At 37.1% G+C, this 24,405-nt stretch overlaps 1 protein-coding gene across 43 annotated transcripts in view; it reads left to right on the top strand.

The window, feature by feature from the left end:
• The window catches only part of PBRM1 (polybromo 1), a 106,906-nt gene that overhangs the window by 21,182 nt on the left and 61,319 nt on the right, over positions 1-24,405 (top strand). For 33 of the 43 annotated variants that reach the window (XM_061396724.1, XM_061396722.1, XM_061396732.1 and 30 more), the window contains 10 exons: positions 674-817; positions 2,013-2,129; positions 4,680-4,748; positions 5,776-5,874; positions 8,921-9,003; positions 13,206-13,301; positions 13,897-13,988; positions 19,880-20,093; positions 22,875-23,016; positions 24,160-24,257. In XM_061396724.1, the coding sequence (XP_061252708.1) occupies positions 674-817; positions 2,013-2,129; positions 4,680-4,748; positions 5,776-5,874; positions 8,921-9,003; positions 13,206-13,301; positions 13,897-13,988; positions 19,880-20,093; positions 22,875-23,016; positions 24,160-24,257 (1,154 nt within the window). Of the gene's footprint in view, positions 1-673; positions 818-1,945; positions 2,130-4,679; positions 4,749-5,775; positions 5,875-8,920; positions 9,004-13,205; positions 13,302-13,896; positions 13,989-19,879; positions 20,094-22,874; positions 23,017-24,159; positions 24,258-24,405 lie in introns of those variants that run through there. The other 10 variants (XM_061396738.1, XM_061396747.1, XM_061396740.1 and 7 more) reach the window with 2 other exon arrangements.

Below are 24,405 nucleotides of genomic sequence, written 5' to 3' on the forward strand. Positions count from 1 at the left end.
TGAAAACTGATCTTTTTCAGTCCTGTGGCCACTGCTGAGTTATCCAAATTTGCTGGCATATTGAGTGCAGCACTTTCACAGCATCATCTTTTAGAATTTGAAATAGCTCAACTGTAATTCCATCACCTCCACTAACTTTGTTCATAGTGATACTTCGTAAGGCCTGCTTGACTTCACGTTCCAGGATGTCTGGCTCTAGGTGAGTGATCACATCATTGTGATTATCTGGGTCATGAAGATATTTTTTGTATAGTTCTTCTGTGTATTCTTGCTGCCTCTTCTTAATATCTTCTGCTTCTCTAAGGTCCATACCATTTCTGTCCTTTATTGAGCCCATCTTTGCATGAATGTTCACGCAAAGTGTATTAGTAATAATTACCCTTAATTTAGCAAATTATTTATATTCTTCAAGGCTCTTCGTAATGAGATAGGACATAAATAGAATTAATAAAATTATTTGATTTCAGAATGCCTTTAAAACATACACTTAGTTTTTCAGAAGAGAATTGAGGCCCACGTATCATTTACTTATAAGAATTTTAAAATTTGTGATAGTTTTCAAAGTTATATCTTAGTGTACCAATCTGTTGGAACAGGATGCTTTAGAAATAGTCATTGATTTCTAATAAAATGCTAAGTGATATCTTTTCCTCTTCTCTTTGCTAATGTACAGCCAGATTCTCCTGAATATAAAGCTGCTTGCAAACTCTGGGATTTGTACCTTCGAACAAGAAATGAGTTTGTTCAGAAGGGAGAAGCAGATGACGAAGATGATGATGAAGACGGGCAAGACAGTCAAGGCGCAGTGACGGAAGGAGTACGTGTGCCACCGGAATGGGTGATGGATCGGCTGCTGGGAGGTTGACAAGGCCCCTGCTTGTGATTTCTCATGGCCACTGTTGCAGCTAGGCTTTCTGTGCAGTCGTGTTGGTAACTGGAAGGGTAAACAGACACACAACCAGAGAGCCCCACTCCAATGACAAGGGATCTGGGACAACCAGTGTTGTTAGATTGAGGTATTATGTAAAGGCAGGCTGTGTTGTGATTGAAAGTTGCAAAGTTGATGGAATCACCTTAGTTAGGAATATTTTTGTGGGTTAGGTTGGTTTTTGTTCCTAGAACATGTCACGTGTCTTCCTGCCTCTGGAATTTTGCAGTTGCTTGTGCTTCTGCTTCCTTTGGCTCTGCCTGTGACTATCTCCTTTGCATTATTCTAACATCACTTAATGTAAACTGGGAAAAGACTTTCCTAACCACTCTATCAGATTGTTTGCTCTCTGCTCCTCCTTTCCCATCATCATATCATGCTGTTGTGTGATCTTCAGTTTTTATCACTGTATGTGGAATAAGTGTCTAGTATTAGTTTATATGTTTACTCTCTGTCTTCCTCAAGTAGAATGATAGCTCCAAAAAGCTATCACCTTGCTCACCTATTCAGACATCTAGATTCTGCCTGACATGTAGGGACTGAAAATATTTGATTTGCTGATTGAGTGCACATGTTTAAAAAGAGGAAAAAGAACAGTAAAAGGAATTGTATCTCTCCTCTGCAACTTTAAATAGACATCCAGAGAATAAGTTTTGTGAATGCATTCATACACCCTGCTGTCTTTGTCATCTGCAACATGTTTCCAGAGTAACTGGTTGGGCTGGGAGGAGAGGAATCTTGCTTATAGGACATAATTCTCCTCTTTGAAGCTAACTTTGGTGTTACATTTTAACTAGTAAGTAAATGACTTAAATATGAGTATTCTAGTCTGCTTTCATCAGTGTTACATTGATTCTTCTCTGAGCTGTGTGGTAGGGGAGTCTCAGCTAATCACTTGTCTTATATGTTGAATATTTATTGTGAGTCTAAAGTGTGATATTCATGAAAATTGTACTTAATGTAAGTTTAGAAGTTGCTCTTTTGAATTGGCTTTAAAATTTTAGAAGCTGTTTAATATCGGCATTTACTTTTGGATTTTTCTTATTCCTTTCGTCTCTCATTCCTCATACTCCCATACTCCCAGTCTTCTCCAGGTTACTTGAAGGAGATCCTGGAGCAGCTTCTTGAAGCCATAGTTGTAGCCACAAATCCATCAGGACGTCTCATAAGCGAACTTTTTCAGAAGCTGCCTTCTAAAGTGGTAAGTGATGTAGTTAAAGACAAGTGGATTAAAGTGTTGATTTTATTCTTTTTTAAGTACTTCATAAATTCTCTTACTTCTTAGTAAATAGAGTAAGGGTAATGGAAGGCGTTGGAGGTAGCCGAGAGATCCTCCTCATGGCCTTAGCAGTAAGCATATAGGATGTGTTCTGTCATTTTACTTCAGCAAAAGGTTATAGATTTTTTGTTTGTGTGTTTGGTTTTATGATTAGAAATTGTTTTTGTTTGTTTTTTCATTTTTGTGGTCGTAAAGTATGCAATAATCTAAGATTTACCTTTTAACCAATTTAAGTACAAAGTTCAGTGGCGTTAAGTGCAGTCATATTATTGTGCAGCTGTCACAACCATTTCTTTCCAAAACTGCTTCATCTTCCTACCTATTAAACAGGAACTCCCTACTTTTCCCTCCTGCCGGTTCCTGGAAACCACAGTTCTGCTCCTCTGAACTTGACTACACTAAGTACCTCATTTAAGAGAAATCATACAGTATTTGTTTGTGTCTGGCTTATTTCACTTAGCCTAGTATCTTCATGATTTATCCACGTTGTAGGTTGCTTCTAAGATTCATGATTCTTTTTTTTTTTTTTTTAGATTCATGATTCTTAAGTGATAAAATAAGCACATAAATTAAACCTTTTATTTATAAAAGAGAAGAAATATTCTCTGCTCAAGAGTCAGAATGAGAGGAAGATAATTAACTTCTTCCTGATAACTACTCTTCTACCCCAACATGGAAGAGGTTTTCTAGACCAGTGGAACCCTTTAAAAGTGTTAGAGCCCCATGTGTCTTCACACCCAAAGAGCAATTAACATAGCTGATGTTCCACTTTAGCTTTTGGAACTGCAAAAATTTCTATGACCTTCACATTCTTGTATTTCTGGATAAGGACATACTTTCAGAGGTACTCCACTGTACACATACTTTAAGAAGTACTCCATTATAACTCCTTGTGAGCATTTTCTCTTTAAGAACAAGGACTGAATTTCTTTAGGATGAAGACTCTGACATATTTTCTTCTGTGTCCCTGTCATGTAGTTGGAACCCAGCATGTCAGAGGCTTGCAAGAAGTGTTTGTTGACTGACAGGTGGCGTGTAGCTTTACCCATCAGTCATCAACAACACTAGTTGTAGGACAATTATGACATTAGAAATTATGACATTAAAAAATCTGAACACTGCTGTCTGAAGTGTGAATCTGATTAGAAAAAATATACTGGTTTATGTTTGTCATATGTTCAAAATGTTAAAAGAAAAACAGTATGACAGTTCATTAAAAATTGCATATGGAATTATCATATGATCCAGCAATTCAGCTTTAGATATATACCTAGAAGAGTGAAATCAGGGTCTTAATGAGATATTTGTACAACCGTGTTCCTAGCAGTATAATTCACAATAGCTGAAACATGGAAAAAGCTCAGGTGTTCCTCGATATGTGAATAGATAAATAAAGTGTAGTATATAAACACTGTGGAGTATTACTCAGCCTTTAAAAAGAATGACAGTCTTGACCCATGCTACAATAAGAATAAACCCTGAACACATCATGGTAAGTGAAATAAGCCAGTCGTAAAGAACAAATATTGTATGATCCTTCTTTTAGGAAGTATGTACTTTTCTAAATATTGTATGATACTTCTTTAGGAAGTACTTAACAGCCAAATTCATAGAAAGAAAAAGTAAAATTGTGATTTCCAGGGGTTGAAGGAGGGAAAGGTGGAGAGTTATTGTTGAAAGGGTATGAAATTTCAGCTTGGGAAGATGAAAAGTTCTGGAGATGGATAATGGTGATGGTTGCACAATAATGTAAATGTATTTAAAGCTGCTGAACTGTACACTTAAAAAGGTTAAACAGTAAATTTTATGTATTTTTTTTTAACCACAGTAAGGAAATAAAAGTACAGTTTCTGTAAAAAGTGAAGCTGCTCAGTCAGGAATAGAGATTGGGTTGGGAAGATCCCCTGGAGAAGGAAATGGCAACCCACTCCAGTATTCTGGCCTGGGAAATCCCATGAACAGAGGAGCCTGGCGGGCTACAGTATGTGGGGTCACAAGAATCAGACGTGACTTAGCAACTAAATAATTTTGTACCCTGATTTCTTATAGGTCCTTAGTATTTCATATGAAATAGGATATAATTGTGTTATAGATTGCTGAATTAAAAGATCTTATAATAAACTCTTTGAAAACCTCTGCTTCATTTCCCCACATAGATATCTTGGGATCTTAAATATAAAATTGTGTGATCTGTGGATTTAGGAAATTTAAAAACATTAAATTGTGGTATATTAGTTATATAACCAAAAAGTAACTGTAAAGTCCTACAGTGTGCTCTTGGGTATCTCATGAAGCTTGTAAAAATCAAATGATTTCTGCTTCAAGTATAACAAAAAATATGCTGTACAACTGTGTCTTTAGCTTTTATCTCAAAAGCTGCTCAATTGATTAACAGATGGTCAGTGTACTTCCTTGTTATCTCATTAGCTGGATACTTGCACTTATTAAGCATGCCTGGGTTTTGTTTTTCAGCAATATCCAGACTATTATGCAATTATTAAGGAGCCTATAGATCTCAAGACCATTGCCCAGAGGATACAGGTATGAAGGTGTACCATATGTAGAAATATGTGGTTTAGGGCATATTGGCTTATGGTCATTTTTTAGGCCTTTTAAAGAACAGAAGCGGATATTTCTGTAAGGAGTTGTTATTAATAGCAATGTAATGTAAACAAATTAGAGGTGTTACTGAGTATAGCTTTGGAGGAATCAGCATAGCATCCCTTTTGCATTTTTTCTGTAGGAAGGAAAGCAAAATTTTCATTGACTTATGTGTTATAGTTTTAGTAAGTTTTGCTCTCAGGACAAAAAGCACATTGGTCATGGACATTTTTGATTGTGAAAGGTACATTGTCAATGAAAGGCTTGTTGTTTATTTTTATTGGCTTCCAAATAGTTTTAGGATATTTCAGAGTAAAAGTTAACTACAACAAACATTAAGAGTGTAAGGTTAGTGAAAATGCTCTGTCCTTTTTGTGTTTCCCCCCACTGTGTCTTCAGCAGTATAGATAGAATTGCTGTACAATTGCTATGTGTTGGCTAGTTAATTCTTATAACACCTCTGTGAGGAAGATACTGTTATTTACAGATAAGAAAACGAAAACACAGAGATGGTAAGTCACTTGCCTGAGTCATCAACTAATGAGAAGAGGTAGGATTTTTTTTTTTAAGGCTTAGGATTTGAATCCAGATAGTCTCACTCCAGTGTCTGTACTCTTTAATGAATTAGTTTTCATGAAACATTTAGAACAGTGGTTGGCCCAGAGTAAACACTGTATATTTGGTAAATAAAACAACTTTTACTTTATCTGATTTTTTTTAAAAATATAAGTTGTTTTTATGAGAATAATGTAGCTCTGGTTTTGTTACCTATCTCAAAAACTTCTTTGTAAATGGACAGTAGTAATAGTCTATAAAAGAGATGACTTTATATGTTGTTCACATATGTACTTTCCAATAAAGTCTTAAGAGTATGGTGAGAGTTTAAAAATATATGGAGTTTTTTTTTAAGGTCATGTTGCTTAACTGTCTTTTAAGAATAACTGCTGTATTTTATTGTTTACTATAGAATGGAAGCTACAAGAGTATTCACGCAATGGCCAAAGATATAGATCTCCTAGCAAAAAATGCCAAAACTTACAATGAGCCTGGTTCTCAAGTGTTCAAGGTTAGTTTTGTTGTTGTTGCTTTCATTGATAAGAATACAGATTTTAATTTAGAGCCAATATTTTTGTATAAGAACCACATACCATACATTTTACCCAAAGTGTATCATTTAATGACTTTTAGTATGTTCACTGAGTTGTGTAGCCGTCACCACAATGAATTAGCAGTCACTGTCCATCTCCTCCCAGTCTCCCTGCTGCTGCTGCTAAGTCGCTTCAGTCATGTCCCAGCTCTGTGCAACCCCATAGACGGCAGCCCACCAGGCTCCCCCGTCCCTGGATTCTCCAGGCAAGAACACTGGAGTGGGTTGCCATTTCCTTCTCCAGTGCATGAAAGTGAAAAGTGAAAGGGAAGTCGCTCAGTTGTGTCCGACTCTCAGCGACCCCATGGACTGCATCCTACCAGGCTCCTCCACCCATGGGATTTTCCAGGCAGGAGTACTGGAGTGGGTTGCCATTCCCAGTCTTCCTAACCCTAGGCAACTGCCACCAGTCTACTTTCTATCTCTGTGAATTTACCTGTTTTCAACATTTCATATAAATGGAACCTTACAATTTGTAGTCCTTTGTGACTGGCTTCTTTCGCTTAGCATCATGATTTCGAGGTGTTCCTGTTGTATCATGTATTTCTTTTTATTCCCAAATAGTATTCAGTTAAATCTATATATCATGTTTTAGTCACTCATTCATCAGTTGCTAGGCATTTAAGTTGCTTCCACTTTGGGGCTATTATACATAATGCTGCTGTGAACATTCATGTTTAAGTTTTTATATGCACATATATTTTCATTTTTATTGAATACGTACCTTGGAATGAAATTGCTGGGCCAGATGGTAAACTATATTTTTAACTTTTTTGAGGTTAAAATTGTTTTTAAATTATTCTTAAAGCCACTGCACGTACATTCCCACTAGCAATGTGCAAGTGTAATTTCTCCGCATCCTCACCAATACTGGTTTCTATTTTTGGTTTTGTTTTATTTCTAGTAGGTATGAAGTAGTGTCTCATTATGGTTTTGATTAGCCTTTTTTTTTCCTTGCCAGTGCCCCATGATTGTAGTTGGGGCCAACAAGTTCAGTGAACAGTGAAAACCTGGAATCCTAACCACTTGGCCACCAGGGAATCCCCTGATTAGCATTTTCTAATGATTAGTGATGTTGAACATCTTTTCATGTGCATATTGGCCTTTCTTACTCTTTGAAAAAAAATTTTCAGATTTTTAGTCCCTCTTTTAACTTGGGTTAACTGTCTTTTTATTGTTGAATTGTTACACTTCTTTTTATCATCTAAACAATAGACGACATATGATTTACAAATATTTTCTCCCATTCTATATACTGTCTTTTCATTTTCATGATGATATCCTTTGACGCACAAAAGTTTTTAATTTTGGGAATTCCTTGGCAGTCCAGTGCAGGGGTTTCAGACCCTTGTTGGGAAACTAAGATCCCACATGTTGTGTGCTGCAGGACCCCTACCCAACCTCACCCCACCCCCCATCCCATCCCCCCCATGCCCAAGAAAAAAACGTCTCAATTTTAATTAAGTGTTTAATTTTGATAAGTCCCAATTTGTCTGTTTTTTCTTAGATTTCTTGTGCTTTTAATGTCTTACTGAAGAAACCATTACCTAATCTAAGGCTGCAAAGATTTATACCTATGTTTTCTTCTAAGAATTTTATTGTTCTAGACAATGGCACCCCACTCCAGTACTCTTGCCTGGAAAATCCCATGGATGTAGGAGTCTGGTGGACTACAGTTCATGGGGTCGCTAAGAGCTGAACACGATTGCGTGACTTCACTTTCACTTTTCACTTTCATGCATTGGAGAAGGAAATGGCAGCCCACTCCAGTGTTCTTGCTGGAGAATCCCAGGGATGGGGGAGCCTGGTGGGCTGCCTTCTATGGGGTCACACAGAGTAGGACACAACTGAAGTGACTTAGCAGCAGCAGCATTTACATGTAGATTTTTGAGCCATTTTGAGTTTATTTTTATATACGTGAGGTAGGTGTGAGGTTGGAGTCCACGTTCATCCAGTGCCTTATGTTAAAAAGACTGTTCTTTCCCTGTTGAATTGTCCTGGCAACCTTGTTGAAAATCAGTTGACTATAGATCCTTGGTTCTAAACCATTCACCTATGTTTCTTTTTATTCCACACAAGGTTCATTTTTGGTCCACTTTGTAGTTAAATATTGATATAGTCCCTTCATTTAAACCTCATTGATATAAAAGTCACTCTGTATAGTATCGTATACAATGTAAAATGACTTTCATTGCTTTGCAGTTCTCTCCTAGAAGTTTTGTAGTCCTTCTACAAAATGAACTGTAATGAACTGTTGCTTGTAGAAATTTCTCAAATTAATAATTTATCACTGGGAACTTAGCAAAGGGTGCTCAGAAAACCTTTTGAGAATAAAGTCATTTAGATTTACGGAATGCTGACTCAGTTGCTTTTGGTAGTTAATTTTAATTTTTATCTTGCATTTATTAAGGAACTTTGAGTGAAAATCAAGAATGAAGTCCTTGTATTGTTAATCCTTGATAAGAGATTTGAGTAGTATAGTACCAGTTGTTGATGCAATTAAGAATTTTGCTTTTCGGTCTGATTAATGGTCCTAAACTAAATTTTGGAGTGAAGGGAAACTGAATTTGCTATATGCTATTAATTTAAGCAAGTATGTTCATCCAGAATTTATGTGCCTACTCTTTAATCTTAGAAGTATACTTTTGTTTCAATTTTTAGGTTAGTGTACACAGGTAGAGTCCATTGTATTCTCACCCCGGTTTTTCCCTGTTCAGCATTAGATCTTTATCTTTCAGCTGGCTAGTTGTGGAAGAGCTGAGAGGCTTCTCAATTTGTATTTAATTACGGAGATGCTTTGAAAGCTTGTGGAAAGGTTAGAGGATGTAGCTGTCTGCATGTTGGATGGAAGGCTACTCCACATGCAAGGAGTGCCATAGAAAGTGTCCAGTACGTGATGGAGGGCATTTTAAACTGCCCATTTTTTTTTATACTTTTTCTAAGCTAAGTAATTTTATCTTAACAGGATGCAAATTCTATTAAAAAAATATTTTATATGAAAAAGGCAGAAATTGAACATGAAATGACAAAGTCAAGCCTTCGAATGAGGTAGGTTAAAAAAATGTTTAAAGTTCTTGTGCTTTTATTATTTGTCAAAATAGCTAGTGAAATCAATATAGTGAAAAACAAGATGTTGCATTTCAAGGTTATATTTACAGTTGCTAATATGATTCTGAAGAGAATAGGGTTAAATAACTCTTAATCAGTCCCTTCATTGTAGCTGAAGGGCTTTATTTAAAAAGAAACAAATTTTAAAATTTAACACCACTGTGTACTTTTATTGCCTTGTACAAATATGTGTGTAAATATTTGTATATCATATTTGTATAATGCATATTACATATAATACATGTATATATAGGCAAAACTTGGAGATAACTGGGTTCATTTCTAGACTACTGCAGTAAAGCGAATATCACACTAAAGTGAGTCACACAAGTTTTTTGCTTTCCCCATGCATATGAAAGCTATGTTCACACTATACTGTAGTTAAGTGTGCAGTAGCATTAGGTCTAAAAAAGCTGTGTGTATACCCTAATTTGAAAAGACTGTATTGCTTAAAAATGCTGACCATCATCTGAGCCTTCAGCAAGTTGTAATCTTTTTTGCCGGTGAATGGTCTTGCTTCTGTTGATGGCTGCTGACTGATCAGGGTGGTGGTTGCTGAAACTTGAGGTGGCTGTGCCAGCTTCTTAAAATAAGACAACAATGATGTGTCCCACGTCAGTCCACTCTTCTTTTTCTAATGATTTGTCTATAGCATGAGATGCTGTTGGATAACAGGAGAACTTTCAAAATTGGAGTCAGTCCTCTGAAATGCTGATGCTGCTTTATCAACTAAGTTTATGTAATATTCTCAGTCTTCTGTTGCTGTTTGAACAGTCTTCACAGCATTTTCACAGAAGTAGATTCCATCTCAGGAAACTACTTTCTTTGCTCATCCATACAAAGTAACTCCTCAGTGTTAAAGTTTTATCATGAGATTGTAGCAGTTCAGTCACATCTTCAGGCTCTATTTTTAATTCCAGTTCTCTTACTGTTTCTATCCCATCTCCTGTTATTTCCTCCACTGAAGTCTTAAACCCCTCAAAGTAACCCATGAGGGTTGGAATCCACTTCTTCTAAGTTCCTGTTGATGTTCATGTTCTTTCCATGAATCACAAATGTTCTTAATGACATCTAGAATAACAAATCATTTCCAGAAAGTTTTCAGTTGAATTTTCCCAGATCCATCAAAGGAATCACTATCCACGGCAGCTATAGCCTTATGAAATGTATTTCTTCAATAATAAGACTTAAAAGTCGAAATTTCTCTTTGATCCGTGGGCTGCAGAATGGATATTGTGTCTGTAGGCATGAAAACAACGTTAATCTTGTACATCTCCATCAGAGCTCTTAGGTGACCATGTGCATTTTCAATGAGCAGTACTGTTTTGGAAATAATTTTGAGCAGTAGGTCTCAACAGCAGGCTTAAAATATTCAGCGAACCATGTTGTAAACAGATGTGCCGTCATCCAGGCTTTGTTGTTCCATTTATTGAGCACAAGCAGAGTATATTTGTCATAATTCTTAAGGGCCCTAGGATTTTTCAGAATAGTAAAATGAGTACTGGTTTCAACTTTTAAATCACCAGCTACATTAGCCCTATCAAGAGAGTCAGCCTGTCCTTTGAAACTTTGAAGCTGGGCACTGACTCCTCTCTAGTTGTGAAAGCCTTGGATTGTTCTTCCATGATAAGTATATTTTATCTGCATTGAAAATCTGTTATTTAGTATAGCTACGTTTATTAATAATTTCAGCTAGATCTTCTGGATAACTGGCTGCTGCTTTTTTATCAGCACTGGCTCTTTCACCTTGCACTTATATTTTATAGAGATGACTTCTTTCTTTAAAACTCATGAACCAGTCTCTGCTAGCTTCAGACTTTTATTCCCCACCTCAACTTATTCTCAGTTTTCATCAAATTGAAGAGAGGCCCTTGCTCTGGATTATGCATTGGCTTACAGGATTGTTGTGGTTGGTTTGACCTTCTGTCTAGACCACTAACACTTTCTTCTTATCAGCAATAAAGCTGTCTTACTGTGTTATCATTTCTGTGTTCACTGGAGTAGTACTTCTAATTTCCTTCAAAAACTTTTCCTTTGCTTTTGTGACTTGGCTAACTGGTGCAGGAGGCCTAGTTCCGGCTGATCTCAGCTTTCAACATGCCTTCCTCACTGAGCTTAATCATTTGTAGCTTTTGCTTGAAACTGGAAAAAAAGTGCAACTCTTCCTTTCCCTTGAATGCTTAGAGGCCAGTGTAGGGTTATTAATTGACCTACTTTCAGTATTCTTGTGTATGAGAAAATAGGGAGAGTGAGGAGAAAGGAAAAAGATGGGGGAATAGCTGGTTGGTGGAGCAGTCAGAACACACACAACATTTATTAAGTTCACTGTCTTACATGGGCATGGATCATGGATCATGGTTCCCCAAAGTATTTACAATGATAGCATCAGAGATCACCACAACAAGTATAATAATAATGGAAAGGTTTGAAATAATTGCAAGAATTACCAAAATGTGGCACAGAGACGCAAAGTGAGCCAATGCCTTTGGAAAAGTGGTGCTCAGACTTGCTCGATTTAGGATTGCCACAAACCTTTAGTTTGTAAAAAGAAAAAGAAAAAAGGCAGTATATGTGACATTTAATAAAACAAAGCATGATGAAACAAAGTATGCTTATAATATTGTGATATTTGCATCTATATAGTAGGATGCATATATTTTCACTGTAAGAGTATTTAGCCAGATGTCAGGAGATTCTAGCTTATCTTGTGCTGGGACTGTGACTTTGGACACGTCTTACTTCTAGGATTCCATTTGCTTCTACCTGAAATGGAAAGATCGAGTGGCTGCTTTTGTAGCTTTTTTCTGACTTTGACATTTGCTATGTTTCTGGATCCTCTGGTCACTGCAGTAACCATAAACTGTCTGGGATCAACTCTGGTGAATTTTTTTTTTTTTTGCTCAGAGTTCCAGATTTTGCTCTTCAGTTTTTTTAATTCAGCAGAAACAAGTTTTTTCATATCAGTAATTGAAAAATGCCCTTATGCCAACATATTCTAACTTAACATCTGATCATTGGCAACTTCTATAAGCATAATTTTTTTTAATTAATTTATTTTAATTGGAGGCTAACTACTTTACCGTATTGTAGTTTTTGCTATACATCGACATGAATCATCCATGGGTGTACATGTGTCCCACTATCCTGAACCCCCGTCCTACCTCTCTCCCCATCTCTGGGTTGTCCAGAGCACCCGCTTTGGGTGCCTTGCTTCATGCATTGAATTTGCACTGGTCATCTATTTACATATGGTAATATACATGTTTCAGTGCTATTCTCTCATATCGTCCCACCCTCACCTTCTCCCACATAGTCTAAAAGTCTGTTCTTTACATCTGTGTCTCTTTTGCTGTCTTGCATGTAGGGTCGTCATTACCATCTTTCTAAATTCCATATGTATGTGTTAATATACTGTATTGGTGTTTCCTTTCTGGCTTACTTCACTCTGTATAATAGGCTCTAGTTTCATGCACCTCATTAGAACTGACTCAAATGTGTTCTTCTTAATGGCTGAGTAATATTCCATTGTGTACGTACCACAACTTCTTATGCGTTCATCTGCCGATGGACATTTAGGTTGCTTCCATGTCCTAGCTATTGTAAGCAGTGCTGCAGTGAACATTGGGGTAGATATGTCTCTTTCAGTTCTGGTTTCTCTTTCAGTTTTGGTGTGTTTGCCCAGGAGTGGGATTGGTGGGTCGTATGGTAGTTCTATTTCCAGTTTTTTAAGGAATCTCCACACTGTTCTCCATAGTGACTATGCTAGTTTGCATTCCTACCAACAGTGTAAGAGGGTTCCCTTTTCTCCGCACCCTGTCCATCTTTTATTGTTTGTAGCAGAGTCCCAGATTTTGGAGCAAAGACTCCTGCATAGTAGAGGCTCGGCAGTATTTGAGTCTTCCCTCCCCCATTCCCCGCCATGCCCCGTGGCATGTGGAATCTTAGTTCCCCCAACTAGGAATGGAACGTTTGCCTCCTGCAGTGGAAACACTGAGTCTTAACCATTGGACCGCCAGGGTAGTCCCAGAGTGTATCTTTTTTTAAGAAAAGAAAAAGAAAATGGTTGTTTTCTTTTTGTTTATCCAGCATTATGATTTCAGCTGTTAGTTTTCTGAGTTTTTTTTAACCTTGTCTCTGGATAGGACTTCATCAAATTTGGCTGCAACCAGGCTGACAGGTCCTTCGCACAGTAAAGGCAGCCTTGGTGAAGAGAGAAATCCCACTAGCAAGTATTACCGGTGAGAGAGAGTGTCTGAGAGCTGACCCATGTTTATGAGGATAAGCATGCTAGCATTTTCTTGATGACTATCTTGAAGTAATATCTTTGAGTGTAGTTGGCTGATTTTATGAAACTTTGTTGTCAGATATTTATTTAAAAAGTATAGTAGGCCTGACTTCATGTCTGAGAAATGCTTAAGCAGAAAGTGTGCGTCAGGTAGTGTTTAAAATTACCAGTAAAATGTGTCGTAAAATACTGAAAGAGTTTGTGTTCATAATAGATTTTATTTTCATTGTTAAAATATGAGCATCTTCAGAATTAACCAGCAATTATGAATGAATCTTTATTTTTCATAAAAAAGGAATAGTGCTGCAAGTAGCCTGCTTTAAGGGTTTTCTATCTCTAGTCCCTCTTTTCTGAGGAAAAAACTTAGTCTTCTTGGTTAAGATTGATTGTGGGGGATATAAAAAAGTACAAAGTAAATTGAGTAGGCAGCTGAATAGAAACCCTTTCTTTGATGTGAATGCCTTATTAACAGTTCCTGTTTCCTGTAAAGTAACCGAATTATTATAACATCTTTCCCTGCCTTCTAATTGCTTGTTTTTTCCTTGTAGTAATAAAAGAGCAGTCCAAGGGGGTCGTTTATCTGCAATTACCATGGCACTTCAGTATGGCTCAGAAAGTGAAGAGGATGCTGCTTTAGCTGGTAGGCATTAAGTTGTGACTAGTTATGTGTCATCTCAGTGAATCCTTCTTCTTAAGGAAACTTGCAGTTATTTTGGTCTGGCTGGAAGTTTGTCTGTTTTTGGAGGACACACTTGTTTTGTTACATTTTGATTGCACTCTTGGTTGTCAAACTAATTAAGAACTTACTACTGCTTTATTTTGTGTTAAAGCATGAATCTAAGTAAATAAATACTTGTGCAAAAACAATTGTTTTGATAGCCTTAGCAGATCCTGGTTTCAAACCTATGATGGTAAATAGTGCTAGTCATGCATGCATGTGTGTGCTCAGCCATGTGCAACTCTTTGTGACCCCAGGACTATAACCCATCAGGCTCCTCTGTCCATGGGATTTGCCAGGCAAGAACACTGGAGTGGATTGCCATCTCCTCCTCCAAGGGATCTTCCCAACCCAGGCATCGAATCTGTGTCTCCTGTAAATCCTGCGTTACAGGCAGATTCTTTACCACTGAGTCATCAGGAGAGCCCAAAGTACTAGTGACACCGTCAGGAAATCCCAGGAAGACATTCACGTCACTTTAGATTTCCAGGTCACTGGCTTACATTTTCAGTAGACTAGAATGTCTTTTCACCTGGAGCTTATGATTTAAAGATAGCTGTAAATTATGGTAAACTTTCATTTAAATAATTGGGCACTAGAAATTCGAGTAAAAGCACACACTTCATAAAGGAGTAACAAAGAACAGCTATAGAGGTGTATTTTCTGTCTTCCTCCTAAGTGCGATGTAATATTTTTTTATTTTATGGTATTTTTTATATGTAGAGATAAAATTTGTTTTATGAAATTACTCTTGATTTTATAATCAAGTGTGACACAAAAGATTTTTCTAGCTGTATTTTTATTTTCTACTAAATCTATAGAAATTCATAATTACTGTAGACTACTAAAGTATGAATTTAAGTTTTTGATTGTCATCTACAGAATTATATTTTTTTAAACTTAAGTCAGTCCTTATCAAAAATTGAAAGAAACTTTTCTCTTTTCATTAGCTTTCTTTTTTGCCAACTATAGAAGTGACACACACTTCTAGCATTTGGTTACTTCATTAACCTTATAGTAGTATAACAAATTGAAGGAAAATCATAGCACTTATAAGATTCTTACAAAGCATTTATTGGCTTTTTTTTTTCCCTTAATAAATAGTACTTTTGTCACAAGAGGATTCTTATTTAGTAAGCTCAGGTAGTAAAACAAAGTAGATGCCAACCAAATTTGTGTGTTGTAGATCCTTCAGGGTGTTCTTCAGAACCTGTTTATCCTTAATTTAGTCAAAGTTTAATATACTTGGTTTTCTGCTTCCTGTTCCTGGAAACAGCTTTAGGGCTAGGTACAGTGAAAATAGCAAAGAAAGGATAACTCATGATCTTGGAGCAGCAAGAAAGCTGATGGAAAGAAGACATAAGAATTGAAAGTGTGGCTTGGCATCTTGAGGTTATTCATTTTAGAGGCAAACCACATTGTGTCTCCCTGAAGGGTGGTGAAGGAGGTGGAGAACAGCACGTACTTGAAGTTACTTTAAGAAGAGCAGTGAGGTGGACAGTAGGATACGAAAAACAGATAAAACTTCCAGTCTTCTCCCACCAACACAAAATAAGGCAAGAAGGCAAAAAGAAACATAGAAGAAATGTGATAAATGGAAACAGAGAAACAGCTCCAAAAATTACGTCTGAAATAAATGTTAGTGGCCTGAATTTGCCGATTAAGACAGTTCCAGATTGGGTATTTAAAAAATCAAGTTATATACTGCTTACAAGAGACACATCTTAAATATACAGGAAAGTGAATGTAAAAGGATGGAATGTAAAAAAGATACCCCTGGCAAATAATAACCAGACGCTAGTCATGTTGACTTTTGCTAAACTGGACTTTCAAACAATGCATTTCCAAAGATAAAATGGATTTACCTTATACTGATTAAAAAGTTTATTGCATCAGGCAGATAAATCCTAAAAGGGCTCAGAATATATAAAGCAAGCAGATAGAACTTCTTGGAGAAAGAGACAACATTGCCGTTAGAGTGGGAACCTGCTTCTATCAATTGCTAGATACACAGCCAAAAAAACCAGTGAGACAGAGAAGATTTGACTATAATTCCTCAAAAGTTTATTTGTTTCCTATTTCTGCTAAAACAAATTGCCACAAACTTAGTGGCTTAAAACATCACAAGTTTATTCCCTTCAGCTCTGAAGGTCAGAAATCTAATATCAGGTTGTTGGCAGGCCGGTATCCTTTTGGAGGCTGTAGGGGATAATGGACTTCCTTACATTTTCCAGTGTCTAGAGGCTGTCTGTATTCCTTGGCTCATGGCCTCTTCCTCTGCATTGAGAACACAGCATTTCAATCTCTACATGTCACCCCATCTCCTTCCTTTGACATTCTTGCCTGTCTTTCATAAGGATCCTATAGTGCCTAGAGATTAATCCAGGATAATTTCCCAAACTCAAGATTCCTTGCAATCATATCTGCAGAGTCTCTTGCCATTTAAGGTAATATTCACAAGTTCTGTGGATTAGAGCATAGATTTGTGTGGGGGCTTATTATTCAGCCTACCACAACAAGTTGGTTATTAACAGGCAAGTATTCTACAGTTGGAGAATACATGTTCTTCCCTGGTTCACATGGAAGATTTACAAAAATTGGTCATGTACTTAGCCATAAAACAAATTTCAAATTTGAAAGATCAGGTATTATACAGACCATACTTCTGACTGTAATATGGCTGTGATAGCAACTAATAATGAAAAAGAATTTTTTACTTTTTTTTTTTTAATAGATCTTTATTTAAAAATCCAATCTGCCAACCTAGTGTTTTCCACCAACTTGGGGAGCAGAAACCTTTCACAGGCTTCACGATCTTTTGCTTATGTGGTTTTTTTTTTTTTTTTTAATAAATTTTTAAAAGGAGTAATTGTAATACAAATTTAATTACTTAAATTTGAACAGTAACAATAATGAAAATAATACATACCAAAAACAGTGGAGGTGCCACTAAAGTGATACTTTCAGAAGGAAATTTATAGTTCTGACTGCTTCTGTTCAGAAAGAAAAGCAGCTGAAAGTTAGTGAACTAACAAGCATCCAAGATAAGTAAATAATAAGAAAAACAGAGATGTTAGATAAAAGATGGTAAAGCCAAGGACAGGAGATAATTCTTTAGAAAGGAAATCTCTAATGGAAAAGATCAGTGAAGTCAAAAATTTTCCTGTTACAGCTCTTAATAAAATATGTAAATCTATAGCAAGATTATAAAGAAATAGAAGGCACAAATAAAAAAATATTAGGGGAAAAAGAGAGCATATAGAGCATGTAAAGACAGCATAATGCAAATACATTTGAATGTTTAGATAAAATTGACAAATTCCTAGAAACTGATAAATGCCTGAAAACTGATTCAGGAATAAAAAGACTGATTAGTCATATCACCATTAAAGATATTAAATTGCTAATTAGAGATACTCCTGCATTGAAAACACCAAGCCATACATTCAAGGAACAGAATTATATAATAAACTCCTGCAGTGAGTAAGAAAAGAACTCCGCAATTTATTCTTTGAATCTGATATAAAACCAAAACCATACAAAATATAACCACACTGTATCTAGTAGTATCTGCAGTCTGCATAAGCACACTGTATCTAGCAGTATGTGTAATATACAATAACACAGTTGGGTTTATTTCAGGAATACTAGGTTCAGTTCAGTTCAGTCGCTCAGTCGTGTCCGACCCTTTGCAACCCCATGAATCGCAGCACGCCAGGCCTCCCTGTCCATCACCAACTCCTGGAGTTCATTTAAACCCATGTCCATCAAGTCGGTAATGCCATCCAGCCATCTCATCCTCTGTCGTCCCCTTTTCCTCCTGCCCCCAATCCCTCCCAGCATCAGAGTCTTTTTCCAATGAGTCAACTCTTCGCATGAGGTGGCCAGTATCTGTAATACACAATAACACAGTTGGGTTTATTTCAGGAATACTAGGTTAGTTCAGCATAAAAGATAAAAGAATTATTTACTGTATTAGTAGATTAAAGGAGCAAAACCATGATGTTTGCTCGGCAAATGCATTTGATTAAACTACAAGTCTCATTCATGATAAAAGCTAAGCATACTAGGAATAGAAGGGGACTTTCCTAACCTGATAAATGGCATCTCCACTTTCAGTGGAGAATCATTTGTAGTATTCTCTTTACCATAAGAAACAAAGTTTAAAATGTTCTTACTTCTTGTTCAAAGTACTAGCCAGCAAACAGTGATAACAGTGATGCTGTAAGGATCAGAAGAGAAGGGTTTGTAAGGATTGCAATCAATAAGAGTACTTTTTGAGTTTTTTATTTAAAAGACTACAGATAAATTACTAGAATAAGAATAATAAAATGCTAATGTAAATTATTATACAAAAGTTAACTTCATTTCCAGAATCAACCATAAAAAGAAAATGTAATTTTTTAGAAAGATATAGTTTACAGTAACAGCAAAATATATTCCTAAATTTAAATTCAATAAAACATGTGCAAGAGCTTTATGAAAAGATTAGAGGTAGTGGAGTCAGGAAAGACTGCATAGTTTCCAATTTCTGTCTTTGCTTCTAGCTCCTTGACTCTTAAATCCAAAACCCTTCTTGACTACTTTACAGGCCAGCTGACCTTGGGCAGGTCATCAACCTCTCATGTCTAGTTTTCTCCTTTGGAAAAGAAATGACCATACCTGTTCTGTATGGTGATGTTAGGATTACCTGAGAATGGTGCTTATCAAGCTCTTAATATGTAACTAAGTACTGAATAAGTGATTCTCATACTTGCCTGGGAGACATAGTGATTTTGGTTATACTGATCCATCAAGAAATAATGTAAATCAGGTGCTTATACACTGTTTAAGAGTTCAGAGAAATGAACAGTATATTTTGTATTTCTGTTAAAGTGATTGCATGTTTTGTTTTGGTGTTTCTATGATTAGCTTCTACCTAAAAGTTTTCTCAATAAAGGAAAACATCTTTCCTAAGGTCTGCTACAGGTAAATCTCTTTGACTTTGCCTCACTTTAAATCAAATTTGTCAATGCCAGCCCCCAGCTACCTTTATCCTAAGCTATATGCTGTCGCTTTAGTTCTGAGATCCGAGAATAACTGTTTGCTCCTTTTCTTGTCCAAGCACACATAAGCAAGGATCTCCAAAGATGGCAGAGAAACTATTTTGTAACCTTTTAAAGACAGACAGACAGGGCTTCCCTTGGATAAAGAATCTGCCTTCTATAGAGGAGACTTACAGGAGTCTTGGAGGAGACAGGGGTTCAATGTCTCCTGATCTTCCTGGGCCAGGAAGATCCCCTGGAGAAGGAAATGGCACCCCACTAAAGTATTCTTGCCTGGAAAATTCCTGTGAACAGAGGAGCCTGGCAGGCTGTGGTCTGTGGGATCACAAGAGTCACAAGAGTCCTACAGGACTGAGCAACTAAATTACAACAACCAAGACGGTATGACTTTTACTATGTAACATTCTGTTTCTATGTAACATTTCTCTTAAGTAAGCATACACTTTTACTGCTGCTGCTGCTAAGTCGCTTCAGTCGCATCCCACTCTGTGCGACCCCATAGATGGCAGCCCACCAGGCTCCCCTGTCCCTGGGATTCTCCAGGCAAGAACACTGGAGTGGGTTGCCATTTCTTTCTCCAATGCATGAAAGTGAAAAGTGAAAGTGAAGTCTACTAAGCATTACTAACAGCATCTTTAATGAAGGCTAGAGACTATTCTTTTAAAATAAGTATTCTCAAACATAGACAGCATAATCTGGAAGGTTGTTAAAAGCTTTAAAAATGTTTTTTTTTTATTCCCTTTATAAATATCTTTTATATCTTTGTAGCTGCGCGATATGAAGAAGGAGAATCTGAAGCAGAGAGCGTTACTTCATTTATGGATGTTTCAAATCCTTTTTATCAGCTTTATGACACAGTTCGGAGCTGTCGGAATAACCAAGGCCAGCTAATAGCTGAACCTTTTTTCCATTTGCCTTCAAAGAAAAAATATCCTGATTATTATCAGCAAATTAAAACACCCATATCACTACAACAGATCAGGTAATACATCATTTATATTACTCAGTATACATTTATTTTCTTGTGATTGAGCCTGTGCATATATCCTTCATTTCTAAAATGGATAAGGGTATAAAAATATTTTTCATATGTCTAGAGTATGCTTAAGTATCACACCAATGTAAACATGAGAAATAAATTTGATTAACTACAAAGTACATTCTTTGTATTACAGTAGTGTCAAGAGACAAATAAACAGAAGTATCCCAGCTAGTCATTTGTGTGTCAGATTATGGATTATAAAAAAAAATTATGTAGCTCAGAATTTAACTGTTCATTTTCTTATAACTGCAAAAATTTCTCTTTCTATTCCTTTTATTGATATTTTTATCACAACAATTTACCTGCATTTAAAATTTTGTATCTTAGTTTCCCTTTTGAAGGGTCAGCTCTTAGGACATCTAATCTACTTCCTTTCCAAGGATGCATGCTGAGCCAGTCGTGCCCCATAGGAGCTGGACCACCTTTCACTGTGCTCTTCATCAGAGCAGCAGGGAAATCTTGAGCAGTGCTGAGCAGTAGCACTTTCTGTGATGATGAAATGTTACTTTATCTGTACTGTCTCTGGTAGCCACTCGACATGTGACTGTCGAAAACTTGAAATGTGGCATAATGAAACTAGATTTCAAGTTTTACTTTATTTTGCTTTAAACAGACATGTGTGACCACTGTATTGCACAGCACAATCCGAGGAAGATGTGTTAGCAGAAGGAATATAGTTGAGGAATATCATCAAAAGCCAAAAAAAAAGGAAGGGTGGGGAGGAGCTCGACAACATGGCTGCATAGACCATCTTCGTTGTGCTGGGGCTTGTCATCCCCATGCTTTATTTCCTGTTCTACCCTTTCCTTCCCACTCCCATCCTTGATTAATATCAGACTGATAAATATCTGCAGATTTGTTGTAGATTGTCATCTGTTAATACTAGTTTAGGTTCTCTATTGTTCTTTGTGGGTATTGAGAATATCCAGCACGTTATCCTTGAAGTTAGCATAAATAAGTCCAAGGCTGTAATTTAAACTCTTGTTGCTAGCCACAGGTAGTGAGAGCTGAGTATGTGCTTAGTTGTTGTTGTTGTTGTTGTTGTTTTTGCTTCATCCCAGAGGATCAAATGTTCTATTATAACATTCTTATCTCTGTAAGCACTACATGGAATCTATATATGATTTTAGTAAATTTTAAGTAAAACTTTACATGTGTAGTGAATGATGTGTCATTCTAAGAGCAAAGTGTGGAGTCTACATTAATTCTGTGAAGCTGTACACATAATGTGGTTCTTTACCTAATATTGTTTTTGTGACTTTGATGGATAGCAGATAAGTGCTTCAGTCAAGCTTTAAAAGTCTGTCCTGTCTAAATCTATATAGCGTTAGGGCAGACTGTGATGCTTCACTTTGTACCAAGTGTACAGGGACTTGCGATAGCCTTAGTGTTGGTAATAGCCTAAATGCCTGAGACAGCTGTTAGAATTCTTAAGACTTAAAGTACGTGAAAACCTCAGTATTAAGCCATTGGATTAATTACAATTGTTTGTGTTGGAGGAAGAGTAGCAAAAGGACTCTTAACATTAATCTGCCTCTCATTTACCATCGTAAGACTGCTCTTCAGGGTATTCCCTAGTGGTCCAGTGGTTAGGACTGGGCACTTTCATTGTGAGGCCAGGTTCAATTCATAGTTGGGGAACTAAGATCTCGCAAGCAGCACAGCACAGAACCGCGCCCCCCGCCCCCCGCCCTCCCACAAAAAAGGGACTGCTCTTCATTTCCCTTATGCAACTCCCCTGGAGTTTAATGTTTCTTATTCTACATGTTCCTTCGTGTGGTTGCCAGTACTTTCTCTTTTCTTTAACTCTCATCAAGAGGAATGACCTCTTATTTTCTGAAATGTGTAGATCACCATGATTCTTCATTACAGTAGCTTGAAACCTCCCTGATTTTTATTTCTTCCTAGGGTTTGCATGTAAGGGCTTCCCTGGTGCTGCTGCTAAGTCGCATCAGTCATGTCTGACTTTGTGCGACCCCACAGACGGCAGCCCAACAGGCTCCTCTGTCCCTGGGATTCTCCAGGCAAGAATACGGGAGTGGGTTGCCATTTCCTTCTCCATTGCGTGAAAGTGAAGTCGCTCACTCGTGTCCAGCTCTTAGCGACCCCATGGACTGCAGCCCACCAGGCTCCTCCGTCCATGGGATTCTCCAGGCAAGAGTACTGGAGTGGGGTGCCATTGCTTCCCTGGTGGCTCAGTGCTAAAAAATCCACCTATGAATGCAGCAGACAGCAGGTTCTATCCCTGAGTTGGCAAGATTCCCCTGGAGGAGGAAGTGGCAATCAGCTCTAGTATTCTTGCCTGGGAAATCCCATGGACAGAGAAGCCTGCTGGGGTTCTCAAGTCCATGGGGTTGCAAAGAGTCAGACACAACTTAGCGACTGAACAACAACAGGGTTTTCATGTAGCCAATACCAGGATTTTACCTTAGGAGTTTTGCTAACATGTTTGCTTTGTAGTTGACCACCTTACTAGGTTCTCTTATTGCTGCTTGTCGTGTTTGATTCTTTTGGGTTTTCAGTTAAATTATCATGTTGTCTAAATATAGTGGTGCTTTTGCTCCTTCACTTTATTTGGAAATTGTTACTTCCAGGCCTCTAGTCAGTATCACTGGTAAACTACCTTGTAATATTTGTCAAGATTTTTGCACTGAACTTTCAGGAAAGGTGTTTCTGCATATTCAAAATGGAAGGTTCTAGCCCTGTGTTTGTCTTTCACAGAACAAAGCTAAAAAACCAAGAATATGAAACTTTAGATCATTTGGAGTGTGATCTGAATTTAATGTTTGAAAATGCCAAACGCTATAATGTTCCCAACTCGGCCATCTACAAGCGAGTTCTGAAACTGCAGCAAGTCATGCAGGTATAATTTCCTGGTTTTGCTAAGTTTTTGTATGTATAATTGAGTGTGTTAAGATATGTGATTTTCCTCCAGCAGTGTCATATCATTCATTTTAGCCACACATACTGATTTTTTTTTTTTTTTTTTGAATATTTTTTTAAGAGCTTTCAGGACTATGCAGAGTAGAAATAATAGTTTAGACTGGGTTAGCTTTGTGAGTGGAAGAAGCAGGGATTTGTCCCTGGGGAGTAATTTTAGGGTTATGAGGATGATTCCCCCTAATCACAGATGATATTCTGTGTTCAGATTTTATTTATTTGGTTCTAGACTCTGTCTCTGTTGAGGTAGACCCTTCTAGGAGAAGGGTCATCTTTAGGCTAATTCATCATTGTACAGTGTCCATGAGTTGACTGAATTATTTCTAAGAGCACACCTTGGAGGGCATCTGAGGCCATGGGTCATCTCAGTGTTTTGAGAAAAAAGGGCATAGATATGAAATACAAATTGTGTCTACCTGTCAGTTTTGGTAGAATCTTCCTGGAAAGAGAATCTCAGAGCAAGGAACAACAAAAGCAGTTTTATATCACCTGTAGAATCTCCATTTTTGTATGGTCAGCTCTGTGATCCATGTTGAGGATTTAAATATTTTGTTTTCAGAACTCTGTGTATATTCCCTAAGTCTGCTGTCATTGGACTTTAGCTGTCTCTGGCAGAAGGTCTTTAAAAATGCATGTATTGAAAAGTAGATCTTATTTCACCTCTCACTTTAAGCCTTCTTCTTAGTCACACTGTTGCTTAAGGCAAGGGTGCTAAAGGCTAGCTCTGACTTGGCTTTACTGAAATACGGCCACCAGAGCAGGATGCCCCGACAGCTTGTCTCAGTGCTTTGAACGAGTTGGTGTCCTTCGGAGTCTTAAATTCAGTTTAGCTAGAGTTGATTCCTCAACTCTCTGGATCCATTTTTTTTTAACCTATTTTTCTGTCATGCAAACTTTTGTTAAATTGGGTTATTGAAAATGTTTAATGACTTCTTTTTGATTTTGAGTATTCTACGTGTGGTTGTATCTTTCTGCTTGAATCTGATGTGGCTAGCTCTTTAATATTCATATATTCTAGAAGTGGTCAGCAGAATGAGCTCGACTCCTGGGGTCTCTTCTGTTTTAGGCAAAGAAGAAAGAGCTTGCTAGGAGAGACGACATTGAGGATGGAGACAGCATGATTTCTTCAGCCACCTCTGATACTGGTAGTGCCAAAAGAAAAAGGTATATATTCTTCATATAACTGGAGACATTGTCTCAGTTTCTGTTTTGTTTCAGATTTAAGTGCAGAAAATTGTTTCTGTAAGCTTTCAAGTATGAATTATAAAATTTAAATACTTTATAACATTTAAAAATTCATTTGTTAATTGCA

Source organism: Bos javanicus, chromosome 22, assembly GCF_032452875.1.
Source record: "Bos javanicus breed banteng chromosome 22, ARS-OSU_banteng_1.0, whole genome shotgun sequence".
Classification (NCBI taxonomy): Eukaryota; Metazoa; Chordata; class Mammalia; order Artiodactyla; family Bovidae; genus Bos; species Bos javanicus.